General features: G+C 56.1%; 1 protein-coding gene and 1 long non-coding RNA gene across 2 annotated transcripts; one reads left to right on the top strand and one right to left on the bottom strand.

Annotated features, from left to right (window-relative positions):
* Positions 1-2,533: 2,533 nt before the first annotated feature.
* Positions 2,534-7,764, top strand: HOXC10 (homeobox C10). Its single transcript, XM_004774581.3, has 2 exons — positions 2,534-3,425; positions 6,651-7,764. The coding sequence occupies exons 1-2, from the start codon at positions 2,675-2,677 to the stop codon at positions 6,926-6,928; spliced, it is 1,029 nt and encodes a 342-aa protein (XP_004774638.1). The 5' UTR covers positions 2,534-2,674; the 3' UTR covers positions 6,929-7,764.
* Positions 7,765-11,315: 3,551 nt separating this feature from the next.
* Positions 11,316-13,648, bottom strand: LOC123389990. Its single transcript, XR_006604671.1, has 2 exons — positions 13,368-13,648; positions 11,316-12,548 (listed from the first exon to the last, which is right to left on the bottom strand). It is a non-coding gene; the product is annotated as an uncharacterized LOC123389990 (long non-coding RNA).
* Positions 13,649-15,434: the final 1,786 nt, after the last annotated feature.

Below are 15,434 nucleotides of genomic sequence, written 5' to 3'. Positions count from 1 at the left end.
AGGAGGTGAGAGCTAGGCGGGAGGCTCCTTCTCCCGGGGGGATTATTTCCATTAATAATGGCAAGAATTCTGAAGCAGCTCCAACCCCTCCAGGGGCTGAGGTAAGGAGTGAGTTTGGGATGGAGGTCGGGCTGGTAGGGAGAGACAGGTCCTGAGGCGGGAGTGACTCTTCCTCTCCCGTTGGTTCCCCAGCTTAAGTCTTAGGGCTTGCTGTGTTTTGAGAGGTAATCTGGAGTTTGTCTTCTTCACCCTCCGCTACCTCCCTCGCCCCTCCCAGCCTGGACTCAGATCCTTCCCCTGTGAGCCTCTTGGCAACCTTCCACCACCCCAGCCAGATCCCAGCCTGGCTGGGCAGAGGCTCAAGGAGCCCTATCCCAGCCCCTAGCTGCTAACACCGACAGAAAAGCCAGGAAAAGTTAGGGTTGACCAAGCGGTACCTGGGTGTGGAGGAGAGGGCCCAGTAGACCCCCAAACGGGGGGCAAGGGCAGGGGACTGTGACGCCAAACTCCATGGACAGGCACACCAGGCGGGAAAATAAAGGAGATGTGAAAGAGCGGGGGAGGGAACCCCCCCCAAGGCCATATAATTCTCAATTGCTTTGGTCTTTAATTTCATCGCCCCATAAATGAGGAAATATCAGTTCCCATACTAAATTTTTATCCCCGGCTGATAAATATGACGGGGAATTTTCGTTGGGTCCTCGTAAAAGCGAACAGTTTCGATCAAACTGGTGGGGAAAGACTTATGCAGATCATACAAACAGAGTGGCCATAAAGTCTCCGCCGTTTCCCGTGGGGTGGGAGGTGGGACAAATGGTTCTCTGGATTGACGGCTGCCCAGGCTGTCCCAAGTCTCGTCTGGGGCCTAAACAGCCTAACCTTGCCCCAGCCAACCCCTGTGCCTAGCCCACTGCAACCCCTGCAAATGAAAACACAAAACCATTTCTAATCTCCCCTGGCTGGTCCTGCAAGCGAGTCACACATTACACATTTTCTACCAGTGTTCCCGGGGTCCATGGACCCCTGTGGTCTCCTCTCTTGCCCCCTGGCTGAGGGAGTTCCGTGGATTTCTTTCCGAAGTCCTTTTCTAGCAGCCGCGGGCTTGGGCCTCTCTAGAAGCGATCCAGCCTCCGCACTCTTCCACGCCAGGGCGCCCGGAGCACCGGTCCTTTCCCGGCCAGGCTTCAGCCCTTTGGAAAATCGAAACCTGAGGCTTCGTCCAGGGGAAAATGTGGGGCGACCGGAAAGACAAGTTATTTTCCAGATTCCGTTTCCTGAGGAAGGGGTGGAGAGTTTAGTTCGCTTTGGGAGAAAGGCGATGGAGAAACGGAAAGAACTATTTAAAACATACCTTGTCCCTTATTTCTCGTTTTCCTTTATTAAAAAAAATAAAAACCACACAAAGACGCTGGTTCCTCTTTTCTGTTAAAAAATGCCCCCCAGCTCATTCGTTCTATAAAGGACACTTCCCTGGGTTGAATTTTGTCGCATCTGGTGTCCTAGTTTCCCGTGTGATACGTGACTCCCACAAACCATCCGAGGCCCTGCAGGTTCCCTCTTCCTCTCTGGGAATATTCCTTGTTTTAGTGGGGGCAAGGTCAATTGGAAAGCGAGGAACGCCAAGGCCTGGAGCAAAGCACCCGAACGGACTCCAAGGCCAAAGCCTTCCAACCCATGAGATGGTGATCCAGGGGCCGCCCACTCTGCCAGGCCCGGACTGCATTCCGTGGTCGGGGAGCTGGCGCCTCTGGTCTCTGGCTTCCTCCTCTCCGGACCCCTAGATCCACTGGAAACCTCCTTTACCCTCCTGGAGCAGCCCTGAAGTGATGATGACTCCCTCCCTGGTCCACTCCATACTCTGGGGATTCCCCCGTCAACCCGCACAGGGAACTTATAACTCAACCAGCTTCCATTGAGCGAGGTCCCCAAACTGAGCTCCCAGGCCAAGCCCCGAGAACCCGGACGCAGGAGAGCAGAAAGTTTAGTTCTGTTTGGGATTCCTTAACTTTTTCCCCTTTCTCTGCCCACTGGAGCCCTCCCTCCAAACATCACCCCACACCCCTCCCAAGGGAAGAAACGGGGAAAGGGCACAAAGAGAGGAAAAGAAGAGGTAAAAGACAAGGGAAAAAGTACCTGGATCGTGTCTTGACCTTTTAATTTGAATTTGACTGTTTTGAGCCCCGAGTTGCCTTGCTCTCTCCCTCTCTCCTGCATGTCCCCCCTCTCCGCCCCACTCTCCCCAAGAGTTACAGGCTGGTTCCCGGGTAAACAAACCCCGTTCTCTCTAGAACCCCCCACCCACCCTCCTCCACCCCTCTCCTGCCCCTGCCGCCCGGGGGGCGCTTCCTTTGTTCGCGGGGAAGGGCTCCGGCGCCCCTACCCCGAGGCGGCTGCTAGGTGGCGCTGTTACTCCACGCTGCGCGCTCCGCCTGCCGACAACTTGACCCCGCTGACGTCACGGCCGTCTGAATCATCAAGGCCATTTTCAAATCCCATTGGTCTAGCCGTCACATGGTGAGGACCGAATGCGCGGATAATTATGGAGCTGATATTTCCCCCCCTCCCCTTCTTTTTCCTCCCGCCCCTCCAACCGCCCCCCCTCCCGGATGGGGAAAAAAAAAGATGTCAGCTCCTCCGCTGTAGTATTGCTCCTTAAAAACCCCTCTCTCTGAAAATGACATGCCCTCGCAATGTAACTCCGAACTCGTACGCTGAGCCCTTGGCTGCGCCGGACGGAGGAGAGCGCTATAGCCGGAGCGCAGGCATGTATATGCAATCTGGGAGTGACTTCAACTGCGGGGTGATGAGGGGCTGTGGGCTCGCACCCTCGCTCTCCAAGAGGGACGAGGGCAGCAGTCCCAACCTCGCCCTCAACACCTACCCGTCCTACCTCTCGCAGCTGGACTCCTGGGGCGACCCCAAAGCCACCTACCGCCTGGAACAACCTGTTGGCAGGCCGCTGTCCTCCTGCTCCTACCCACCTAGTGTCAAGGAGGAGAATGTCTGCTGTATGTACAGCGCAGAGAAGCGGGCGAAAAGTGGCCCCGAGGCAGCTCTCTACTCCCACCCCCTGCAGGAGTCCTGTCTCGGGGAGCACGAGGTGCCGGTGCCCAGCTACTACCGCGCCAGCCCGAGCTACTCAGCGCTGGACAAGCCGCCCCACTGTGCCGGGGCCAACGACTTCGAAGCCCCCTTTGAGCAGCGGGCCAATCTCAACCCGCGCGCCGAACCTCTGGAGTCGCCCCAGCTCGGGGGCAAAGTGAGTTTCCCTGAGACCCCCAAGTCCGACAGCCAGACCCCTAGCCCCAATGAAATCAAGACCGAGCAGAGCCTGGCGGGCCCAAAAGGTAGCCCCTTGGAGAGCGAAAAGGAGCGGGCCAAAACCGCGGACTCCAGCCCAGACACCTCGGATAACGAAGCGAAAGGTAAGGCTGCCTGGGCAGCGGCGGCCGGGCTGGGACGCTCGGGTACTTAGTCTTCGAGGCCGGGGCTGGGGTAGGGGGAGGGTTGGGCCGAGGAATGCGATCCCGGCTTGCGACTCGTGTCCGCTGAGCGCCAGGCTGGTGGCGCTTCATTTGGCTAAGGAAGGTAAGCCGCAGAGTGGAAAGGCCGGGCCGCCAGCGGCCGTGGGCGCCGAGACCCGGGAGTGGTGCGCACCGCGGGCAGCCTGCGGGCAACTTGTGCTGCCCCGGGCTGATGACGGCTCCCGGGTGCTTGCTGGTTTTGGTTTGCTTGCTTTACGGCGGTTGCTTGGGGGGCTGAGGTCCCTCGTTCAGGTCAGAAGCTTGCAAAAAGCTTAAAATGGCGATCTTGGGCCAGGGACTGGGGAAGGCTTAGGTGAAGGGGGATTTCGCTTTACTGCGCTTTCCCAGCTGAAAATTGTTTCCTTCGAAGCGCGATTTGTTATTGTTTGTGGATCTGATTTGTGTGTGTGGTATGGGCTCCTGCGGTTTGAGCTCGGCCGGGGGGCCTTGGGCAGCGGGGGGTTGGGGCGGAAAGAGGTGGAGGTGTAGGGCTAATCTCCACGTTCCTCCCTCCCCCAGACGCCTGGCTAGGGGATGGCGTTGGAACAGGGCATTTGGAATGTTAGTTTCTTGTCTTCCCTGTAAAATTTCTTTTTCTTTTTCTAGTTAAATTTAAAAACATTTTTTTTCGTTCTTTTCCAAAAACAGTTTACAAATGAGTGGTTGGGGATTTTCTGTTCGCGTGGCAAGTGGTTTTCTCCTGAAAGGGAGTGTTGCTTTAGTTGGATTTCATTGTGATTTCGGCTGGAGAGAGAAAGCCTAGCCAGAGTTCAAGCTCAGGGTTCAAGATTCACTTCTGTTGCTGGAACTGGGGTCCTCCAGGACCTTTCTCTGACACCTGGAGAAAGAATGTGGAGGAAACGGGAGCAGTGGAGGGAACCTGAGGGGACCTACTTTCCTTGAAAAGTTGGAGCAAAAATCATCCAGAAAGGCCCAACTGGGAGGAGAGGAATAAACCTGTGTCTCCTGCCACTAACTACTGGAGTCTGTGTATAAGTGGGGCTCGTTGGATGCAGAGGCAGATGAGATCCTGAGAGCTGAGCAGCCTGGGGGTGGCCTGGATCTTGTGGTGCTTTGTATATGGATATGGTGCACACGCATGCCTGGCGGCGACCTGTGTCACACTCACACACACGCGCCTCTCTCATGCTTCGCGCACACTCACGCATGCCCCTGTGCGCGCGCGCGCGCGCACACACACACACACACACACATGCGAGCGTGTGCGCGCATACTCGCACTGTTTTGGCGGGCAAGGGCAAAAGCCTTGCCCTCTTGGGTCTCCTCTGCAAAGGTAGCCTTGGCAAATCAGCCCATAGAGACCCCAGCAGAAGATGTGCACCAACGTGTTCATGAGGCTGAGGGAGAGAGTGAGGTACACACACCCAGATAGTCTTCCCTGTGACACATGTGCTGCAGGAAAGCTTAATTTTGTGCCCTCTCCCCAGATCCTGAGCTTTGTTGGGAAAGAATTTTAGGGTAGGAAAAGTTGCGTCCTAGCTCCACCAAAAGCAAAGTCAAGGTTAACAAGTCCACCTCCTAACTCAAACTGCCCCCATTCCGGTAGGCTCCCTTTCTCTCTTGCCCTCCCTACAACTTAAGCCCTTCCATCCCACCCAATTCCTCTCAGTCTGCACTTTGCCTGTGCCCTTCTTGCCTCCACTCCCCCCCATATGGTGTCTCCACCAGCCCAGAGGCAAGAGGGCTTTTAGCCAGACTTCCCCATTTTTAATTCCTCCCTTCCCCCAAAACCCAACAATCCCAATGAGAAAATAAATAGGGCAGAGTTAGATGTGGAGAACATTTAAACAATTTGGCAAGAGACTGCAGGTGCAGAGGTGGGAGCAGAAGTAAGGACATTCAGATGTCTTAAACTATAGCCTTAAGTTTGCCTTTTTTTTTTTTTTCTGGTGCCTCTCAGTTCCCCAAGGACCCCTGCCTCACTCCCCATCAAAAGAGGATCTAGGAATCTGGCAGTTCCATTTGGCAAAGCAGGGGGCGGGGGGTGAGAGTACAGAGCCATCAGCAGCCACCTTTGCTGGGTGCCCTTGTTGGGTCTCTGGACTCTGGGCTTTTTCCCTAGAAGGGATGACCAAGGGCTCTCATGCTGCTTGAGGAGCAAGGCTGGTCCATTTCAGCAAGAATGTGTACCAAGGAAAGAAGCTGTCAGTAAGATAATGGGAATTACACACTCTATCTATATCATCTCCTTCTATCAGTAGACACATGTGTACTTATCTGTGTGTGGACATTGTGTAGGAGTGTGCACCTCTACAGGAATACACGTGCACACACAGGCATTCACATCTATATAGACTAGATGGAGACTTCCAGGAGGCTGCATTTCCTCAGGATATCTCTCTCCCTTGACCTTAGGTCCTATGGCTAGGGCAGTTGTCTGAGGACCCCTCAGCATGCCCCAGAGCGGTTGCCCCTGACCTCTGCTGCCTTCACAAGCAACCCTGCTTCAGCTATTCACACCAGGGGGAAATGGCCAGGAGAGGAAGAGCTGGCAACGGGAGATTGAAAGGGGCAGAGTTGCTCTGTGGCACTTCAGGTGGGAACAAGGGCTGGGGGTCTGGTACAGGGACAACTGCAAGGGCCTGTGGCCACAGGGACTCTAAGGCAAATGTCCCTCTGTCCCTCCACTGAGTTGAAGGGGGTCAAAGCTCTCTGGGAATTGCTCTGGGCAGCAGGGTGGACTCTGCAACTCTGTCTGGGGCCTGGGAAGCACTTTTCCTTCCACTTAGATTTTTCCAGAACTGGAATGGAACCTAGAGGAGGGAGGGCCTGGTGAGGTTGAGCACACGCCCGCCCGGGTCAGTCAGAAAGCTGAGGGAGAGTGGGAGTACTCAGAATCTGCCAGGTCAAGGTGGATTGGGGTCACATAATTAATAAATGCTCCAGAGGCAAGAGCTTTTTGTCTTTCCCCACGGAAGTCTAGACCCCAACGAAATTCTAAGAGCCCTGAGCCCAAGAACACCCCGCCAGCCAGGCCTGTGGGGTGAGAACAGCTCCCCTCTGCTCCCTCAGCCGCCCCCCACAGCAGACTGGCAAAGGCTGCAGTGGGCTGCGAGGGTCTGCCTCTTCGAGGGATACTTATGTAAATAATGTTATTTTTAACAGAGGAGATAAAGGCAGAAAACACCACAGGAAATTGGCTGACAGCAAAGAGCGGAAGGAAGAAGCGGTGCCCCTATACTAAACACCAGACGCTGGAATTGGAGAAAGAATTTCTGTTCAATATGTATTTGACGCGAGAGCGCCGCCTGGAGATTAGCAAGACCATTAACCTTACAGACAGACAAGTCAAAATCTGGTTTCAAAATCGCAGAATGAAACTCAAGAAAATGAACCGAGAGAATCGGATCCGGGAACTGACCTCCAATTTTAATTTCACCTGAGCGCGTGGCCTCCCCTCCCCCTCCCCTTTCTCCCTGCTCCTTCCTTTCCCCGCCTCCTCCTCCCTTTGTGCCTGGTGCTATATATTTTTTTTTCCTCCCTGAGTATAAATGCAACGCGCCTGCCAAAAAGGCAAAGACCTCAGACTCTCCTTCTAAGGGACCTGTGGTTCGTGCTGCGAAGATGCCTCCACCTAAAGCATGAGAGAAACGGGGTGCCGGGGTGTGGGGTGTGGTGTGCCCGCATAGATGAGGGTGGGAGTGTGGCTGGTGTGTGTGTCAACCCCTCACTCACCCACGCACTCACACACACCATCCTGTCCTCCATGCAAAGTTAAGGTCGAACCCACCCGATCACAGGGGGAAAAAATCAACCAGAGAAGGTCTGTAATCTCGCAGAGCACAGTCAGAATCGCTCCTTCCTTGCTGCATTTCCTCCTTAGGATAATAGACGTTTTGGAAAGTTCGGCTAGTGTTTGTGTGTTTGTCGTAGCGCCCAGCGCCTCCACGAAACCCTCTCCATGTCTTTACCTCCCAGTCGCTCTGAGAATCTGCTTGAAGTCTCGTATTTGTACTGCTTTCTGCTTTTCTTCCATTCTCCCAGCACCCCCCACATAGCCCCCGCCACTGACACCTCAGAAATTCCATCCAGAGGAATACAAAAAAATTTAAAAATTAAAAATAGAACATAGTGAAGCAAAGACAGACTGCCCCCCCCTTAAATATTGCCCTGTCCCTGTCTGGGAGTTGTGTTATTTAAAGATATTCTGTATGTTGTATCTTTTGCATGTCGCTTCCTTAATGGAGAAGAAAATCCTAATAAATTTCCAGAATCGTAATCCTCAAATGGGTGGTTTTTTGTTTTTAAGTGTTTTTTTTAGCAACACCCCCCACCCCCAAAAGAGGCTGAGTGTGTGGATGTGTGTGTGTTTTGTGTTTGACTCATCTCCTAGAGCCTTTCTAGAATGTCTCTTGGCGGGTTTAATGTAAGTGAGAGACCATAACGTTGATTTAAATATTATCCAGGTGACCACAATAAGTCAAGGTCATAAAACAGTAATGTCAGGACGGTCTTGGTGCGCGCGAGAGGTGGATTTTATGATCTGCAAATATAATGTGGTGCTGCAGTAAAAGATGCATTTAAAGGTGACTGGAGGAGGGAAAGAGGCAGAGAGCAAACTGCAATCTTGAGGAGCAGACGGATCTGATTGCCTGGGGTGCTGGGCCAGGCGCACCCCACCGCTGCTGGGGGAACCCCAAGAGCCCCCCACCTATCCAAAGAGAGGAATAAACTTAACCGCCGGAGGGGGACGAGGAGATCAGCCAACCCCCACCCCCCTCGACAGCAGCAGCAGAAGCACGGGCAGAGGCAGGAGGAGGAGGCGGCGACAAGGTAAGAGAAGCGGTTTCTTGTTCTTCTCTTGGCGGCGGAGTGGGGACCAGCGGTGTCCCCAGGTGCCTGGCGTACAGCGGGCACAACAGGGAGGAAGGTGTTTCGGGCATCCGAGCTTGCTGAGAGCCCAGGCTTGTCTTGTGGCCGTACTCACAGCGGAGGGCAGTGGCCGGGAGCTCCCTCTCCACCCCTCCCAGACCCGTTGCCGTGGGGTTCGGTGGGTAAAGGGGTAAATTGGTGGTTTTTGGCTTCTTTCTCTGCGCGGGCACTTAGGGTCGCCTCGGGGTCGACACATGGATGTAGATGTCGCTCCGTCTGGTCGTCTGCTGGGGGAAGAAGAGGGAGGGTGGGCGAGAGAGGGCTGGAGCTTGAAGCTTAGGTTTCCTGCTTTCTGCTGGTTTGGATCCGAGCCTTATTCAAGCTCTCGGTCCCCACGCTCTCTGGCCATGGGGTTTTGCCAGGCAAGTGGCCTGATTGGAAGAGGCTCTGGAGCACAAGCGCCTTGGTTTGGCCACCCATAGAGGCAGGGAAGCAAAGCAGAGCTGAGACAGGGAGAAGACCAGAGGGAACCTAGGAGGAGAGCCAGATGGACAAGACAGGGGACCCAGCTCAAGAGTGGAAGGACACTCCAGCTTCCCTCAGGGCCAGGGCCAGAGGCAGGGGAATAGCTCCACGGCTGTGCTGGGGGCGGGGCGGGGGTTTGGCGGCTGGAGGTCCCATTTCACCAGAGTTTCCCTGAGCAATTTGCTTAGACCAGAGGCTGTTGAGGCAGTCAGACCCCCTACCCACCCAGCCACCCAAAGTCTACTCTCTAGTCCTTAGGGAGGTTGTGGGGGCGGAAAGGGGGACGGGGCTGAATTTCTTCCTTCCCCAACCCCCTTCCCTTCTCCTCCCGATAGATGCAAAGCCGATCCCGCCCTGCTCGCTCAGCTGATCTGTGGCTTAGGTAGTTTCATGTTGTTGGGATTGAGTTTTGAACTCGGCAACAAGAAACTGCCTGAGTTACATCAGTCGGTTTTCGTCGAGGGCCCCAATCCACCTACCCTGCTCCTTCCCTCCCCAGTGGGACTGCCCTACAGCCCCCTCCCAGGTAGGGCAAAATGGGTACAGACTGAGGAGGACAAGCTGTGACTGGGACTGCAGGACAAGTCTGGGGAGCCCCGCTTCATACTGTCCACTCCTCAGCCTGTCCCAATCCCTGTGACTGAGGGAGAGGAGTTTTCCCAGCAGCTATTGTTTCCTGGGCCCAGCTGATGGAGACAGACAAAGAAAGTCTAGCCAATTCCAAGGAAATTGAGGAATTTGAGTAAGAGGTGGCCTGGTGGGCCCTCTCAGTTGGACAGCAGGGTGGGCAGGATCAGAAGGAGAGAAAAGAGCACAGAAAGAGAAGGGAGTCTCTGGAAGGGCTAGCTTCTCTCACCTGCCAGCCTCCAAAGACAAAAATCTACCTCCAGTCGGCTGGGGCTGGAGCTTCTCCCTAGACAAGTGGGGTTTCTGGGGGGGCCCCAAGAGTTGGGGAACTCTGAGCTCCAGCTCAGCCACCTCCCCTTCCTTTTCTATAGCTCCATACCCATGAGAGGGGGATATTTAGGGTGTTAGTAGGTTAGAGAAAAGACATCAAGTCCAAGTAGAAACACTCCCCCCCCACACACACACCCTACTGGGAAACATCAGGGCAGGAACCTGGCTCTAGTTTCGGTCTAGCTGTCTGTGGCCCATAGGCCTTGGTCTGTTGTGTCTGTGGCTATCAGGCAGCTGCTTGTCTTTGCGCTTTGTGAAAATGTCTGGGTGAACGGAGGCTGCCAGCGCCCACCATTACCATATTGTTGGGAAGGTTGTTGGCTGATGCCAGGGGGAGGAGGGGAGGATAATGGAGTAGAGGAGAACCCGAGCAAAGTGAAACTTTGCAAAGCTTCTTCCCTTCCTTTCCCTACCTGGCTCCTCAATTCTGGCCCTGGTTGCTAGAGAGAAGGCTCTCAAAAGAGGCTTCTCTGCCTGTGGAGAAAAATGGGAGGGGGGTCAGGGAGAATGGGGAGATACACCCCTGTTTTCAGAAAGACTGGGAAAGAGGAAGCCAAGAGGAGAAGGATAGGCTCCTGGTTCTCTCACTTTGGAATTATTATGATTATTAAAGTATTATGAACTTTGAGACAGGGGAATAAAATTACATCCCTGTAACAGAGTATATACATGGAGTTCTATTTTCTCACAGCGGGCTGCTGGAGGGATATATCTAACCTTGTATATGAGTGTGGGTCCCTTTTTCTATATGTCTGTCTTCTCCAGACTCTCTCAAAGCCCTAGTATATTTTTACATGCATACTTCGTGTATTTCTCTCTGTCTCTACAAAGAGATTTCTTTTGACCCCAGGGAGGCTAGAGGAGAAAATGGGAATAGAGCCTTTCTTCTCCCTGAGTTTGTTAGTCTTTCTGTCTATCCCCCAGCCCTTTGTGGGGGAAAATAATCTCTTTCCTTGAAGGAAAGTGCTCAAATCTCTCTATGGCTCCCGGGGAAATAGGAGGTTTTCAGAGAGCAAGGCCAGCTGGTGCGAGGCAGGGAGCCCCTAGCAGTCTCTGAGTTTTCAAGCTGTCAGAAGCACAGGACCAGTTGGAGTGAAGGGAGTCCCAGGCAGGGGCGGGGTGCTCAGGAGTGCCTGGCTAGGAGAGAGTGTCCCTGATGGGCCGAAATTCACCAATGAACGACTTTTGCGCTTTGGGTCTCTCTCTGCCCCCATTTCCATTTCAGAGTCCGCGGGCTTATGGGGGGTTGGCCACAGAGTCATGAGTCTGGGGTGTCCCCCTTCCCAGATCCTGGGGAATGGGGCGAGTCCTCACCCCGCCAAGGTGAGGGCCAGCCTGGTGGCCAGAGTCCACCCCCACGGCCCTGGGACGTAGATTATGGCTAAGGCGATGGTGATTATTTATTCGCTTCGCTGGAAGGGAGTCTTCAGAAGAAACAGCGTGAAGAGGAGGGAAAAAATTATCTCTCTCGTCTGCGGATATTAAGATGGATTTTTATTTCTTAAAGGACCCTCCCCGCCGAGAGCGCATAAGCGTAAACTTAATATATGCTCCGCAGCCCAACTCCAGAAATCGCAATAAAAGTTAAAACCTCCCCTACTGGTTTTTTTTAATTATGATATGGGAAAGAGGAGCAGGATTTATAGAGCTGAACTCCCGGCGTGTGAGTGTTTAAGACTTGCGGGAGACGGAGGAAAAGGCAAGAGCTCGTCAAGGAGAGCCTTGGTCTCTGAGATATCTTGCTGGCTGCTGGGGTTCCGACTTAGCCCGGCCGATCCTCTGTGGTCTCCCTGGGACCTCGGCTCCCCGGCTCCCCGGCTCCCCGGCTCCCCGGCACCCTCCGCCCAGGCCCACGGCCTTGCCTCGGCTCGGATATGCAGCCTTTCTCGGGAACAGGTGAAGGGCAGCGGCGGCTGGGGACGGGGGGCGGGGGGGCTGCGGGTGGGCACTGGGCTTTGTGTGGGTCCCGTGCGGGGAAGAAGGTTTGCAGTCCGGGGGAGGGTCGCGGCCCGAGGGTGGCCCGGCGGACGCCTTGGCTAGGAGGGGTGTCCGGCCCGGCGCGAGAGCTCGGACAAGGTGGATTGTGTGTGGACTTTGGCCGCAGACGGAGCAGAGCGGGCTCCGGGGCGGAGGCCAGCCGCGAGGCTGGCAACCGGATGTTGAGTCTGTAGGAAGGACCTTGAGGTCTGTTTGGTGTTTGGGCTGCCGGAGGGCGGCGGCCCAGAGTGTGGAGCGCGCAGTGCGCGGGGCGCGGCGGTCAGCGTGGGCGAGGCAGCAGGCCCCGCACACCTCTGCAGCTGCCCGGCCGCGTCCAGGGCGTCTTCACAGAGGCCGGCCAGTGGTCAGAGCATGGAAAATAAACGCGGTTAAAGGTCTTTCTTTCTTTTTCACATAAGAGGTCCTTTTCTCTCTCTCTCTCTCTCTTTCGGAGATACCTGGATTTGGTCCAGAACAGGTTGCCCGCGGGAGGGCCCCGCGAGCGGCAGCGCGCGAGGGAGGGAGAGAGGGAGGGAGGGTAAGAAAGAGGGAGGGAGGGAAGGAGGGCGGGCAGCGGCGGCTGCGGTGGCCGGGGCTTCCCTCCCCCGGCGGGAGGCGGCTGCCCTGCATCTGTGGCCGTGGGGAGCCGAGGAGCAGGTAACGAAGGCGCTTCCCGAGGCGGGATTGGACCAAGCCAGAGGGACCGAGTCTTCCGGGTCTCTGCCCAACGCCCTGGAGGGGAGAGAAGGTAGGGAGATCGGCGCCCGCCCGGCCTGGCGGAGAGGCCTCGGGAATGTTGAACCTGTATTTGATTTTAGGCTCACACTCATGTTGTGAGTCTGTCTGCCTCCGGAGATGCGGTTTGTCTGTCTGTATGTCTGAGACGTTCCAAGCCCTAGGCTCTCCTTCCAAAGGCTGAAAAAAATCGGGAAATTTCGTCGGAATGTACACTTTCATTCATTGGATTCTCTGCAACTCAGCGGGGCTGGCTGCTGCGCCCCCAAGTTGGAAGGGAGCTTTCGTCCAGCTTTCTGGATGCCGGATCCTCTGGTTCCCTCCGCCATGGGCTGAGTTTCCGGCTCCAGGTTCGCGGGTTGCCCTGAGGTCTGAGGCCAGACAGCTCCTAGTCTGGCAGGGAGGGCGGGGGAGAGATTAGCGGCTCTGGCCCCTTAATTGTACTTCGGACCCGTATTGTCTCTCCTTTCGCCACCTCGGCTTCCTCAGTCTGGGCTCCAAAGTCACTGCAAATTTCCTTGCGACACACACATCACACAAAGATCAGGTAACAAGGCTCCCCGAGCCACGGGGGTTTCAGGCAAAGAGCACCCCCAGTTCTGGGGCCGCTCCTCCCTCAGCCACTCCCCAGGCTGGGAAACTAGACCCGGTTGGGGGAGCCGGAAATAGCCCCGTTTGCTGCGGGGCGGCGGGGCGGGGGGCCGGCGGGAATGCAGGCCGTGGCGTTGAGAGGGCCACGTTCACAGGCCCTGGGGGTTTCACTCCTGCTGGGTTTAGGGGCCTGACTCCTGGCGTGTAGGGATCCCGGATACCCACCTGGGGTGGGGGCAGGACGCGGTCTCTCCTCGCGGCGGGCCAGGAGAATTCAGTTTCTGCTTCCAGCGCAGGCCTTAGCTAGGAGGAGTTGTGTGTGGGTGTGTTTTTCCCAACAAAGAGGGATCAGGAGCGAGAAGGGGGGAAAGTAGAGGGGAACCGAGGAGGGGGCGGGGAGGGGGAGAGGGCAGCCGAGAGGTGAAATGAGCCCATTTCAGGGGGAGAAGGAAAATGAAAGCAAATGGAGCACGGCCTCCTCCGCGCGGGCGGGTGCTGACGAGCCGGGGAGCGGGCTCCCTGCCTGCGGTGGCTGGGGACCGGGAAAAGCCTGTTTTAAATTTAATCCGAACTTGACGGTGTGGATTGAACCAGAGGGAATTTAAATCACTAAGAGGGAGGCGCAGGGCGAGGGGAGGGGATGACTCTAACCTGTCTTTCTGTCTGTCTGTCCTTCCCATGGTGGTGCTATCTTGGTTGTGGCTGCAGCTGTGCAGGTCTGAGGTGATGGAGTCAGGGTGCCCCTCCCCCTTAGGGGGGTCTTCTCTGCCCAGTGAATTCTTTTGGGGTCGGAGGCAAGCTCTAAGAACCAGAGTGAATGCAGAGCTGCTGGCTAAAGCTGGGGTTCCCCCCACCAACAGGGACTCCCAGTGTCCTCAAGTCCCTCGGGTTTGCCCCATCCCTGCTGAGGAAAATTGAAGGGAGTGGTGGGGGTTGAGAGGGAGTGTGGGAATCTGGCAGGAGATTCAGCAGGAGTAGGTGAACCTGGAAAGACAAGCCCCTCTATCAGTGCCCCCACAGCCTTTGTGCCCCCACATCCACAGGCTGGGATTGGTGGGGGGGCTCAATTTCTGCTTCAGAGCCCTGACCTGCCATCCCACCTCCAAATGCAGACTATGGGTACAGCCCACAGATAATTGTGGAACCCGAGGGACCTCGGCCTGGTGAACTCAGGGACTCCCAGCCTCTTCCAGCCCCCCTCCTCGTGGCTGCTGCTGTCTGTAAGGCCTAGGCAAACCGGGGCATTGGTGGGGAGGGGGCTGTGGGCGAGGCCTGCTTCCTGATCCACAGCTGTGTCTGTGCCTGAGTGGGGAGGGTCTGAGTTCACGCTCTCAAACGAAGGCAACATCTCCCATCAGTTTCACGGGGAATTTGACGGCAGCAGGGAGCCCTGGCTGGGTGATCAGGTCTGCCCTGCTGTCGCTGCCTCTGCTGGCTGGGCAAGCAGGGTGGGCAGGCAGCTCCAGAGTTGAAAAGAAGGTAGTGGCCAAAGGGGGTAGGACAGAAAGGGGCATCTGTTTACAGCCACTGTGTCTGACGGGCTCTCCCAAATAGTAGAGGCCCATAGGAAGAGGTCTTTAGGGATGCCTTTCTTCTAGGAAAACTGAGGTGGGGGCACATGGCCCTGTCGGCTGGCGAAGACGCACAGGGAGGAGTGGTGCATGAGACCTCCTTCCTCATGTCTTCTTTGCTCCTTGACTGGAGCGTGGCTCAGCCCCCAGATGCCTGGGGGGCTGCCTGGGCTGAGATGGGGTTCTACATCCTCCAGAGGCCTAGAGTACCCACCCCAGCAGGTCACCCGGGAGGGGCAGGAGAGGAGGCCTCTTCCTCCTTTGTGTCCGGACAGAAGTGGCCGCGGCGCCCGGAGCCGGTCCCGCGGCAAAGGCCCTGTGAGCAAGCGGACAGCACAATGCCACGGCTGCTCCCAGCTCGCGCCCTGCCTGTCCCGCCTGCCTATCGCCGCCCTTTCTCCCTCCAGCTCTCTGCACGCCTTCCTCTCCCTGCTCTCCCATCTCTTTTCATCTTGCCCCCCCCTTTCCTTTAATTCTCCCCTCTCCTTTTCTTTTTATCTCAGTCCTCCGTTTTCTTCTCTCTCTTTCCTTCCTTCCTTCCTCTCCATGGGCCTGGCGCCGTGTTGCAGTTGTTATGTCTCGGGCTCAGTCTTTCTCAGGCTCTGTCCCCTGATGTCCTCTAGGTCTCTGTCTGGCCCCGGGCCCGCTGAAGGCTAGCTACACGTCTCTGCTCAGTGCTGCCAGCAGCCGCCCCAGAGCTGGGCAGGGTCCCCAGCCTCCA

This window comes from Mustela putorius, unplaced genomic scaffold (genome assembly GCF_011764305.1).
Source record: "Mustela putorius furo isolate JIRA1106 unplaced genomic scaffold, ASM1176430v1.1 tig00537227_pilon_pilon_pilon, whole genome shotgun sequence".
Classification (NCBI taxonomy): domain Eukaryota; kingdom Metazoa; phylum Chordata; class Mammalia; order Carnivora; family Mustelidae; genus Mustela; species Mustela putorius.
The sequence above is the reverse complement of the archived record's forward strand: the minus strand, read 5'-3'. Positions and strand labels throughout refer to the sequence as shown.

Excerpts from the sequence above, each read along its gene's own strand:
- HOXC10 (XM_004774581.3), top strand. The coding sequence starts at position 2,675 with ATGACATGCCCTCGCAATGTAACTCCGAACTCGTACGCTGAGCCCTTG. Across the intron at positions 3,426-6,650 it reads CTCGGATAACGAAGCGAAAG|AGGAGATAAAGGCAGAAAAC; the intron begins GTAAGGCTGCCT and ends TATTTTTAACAG.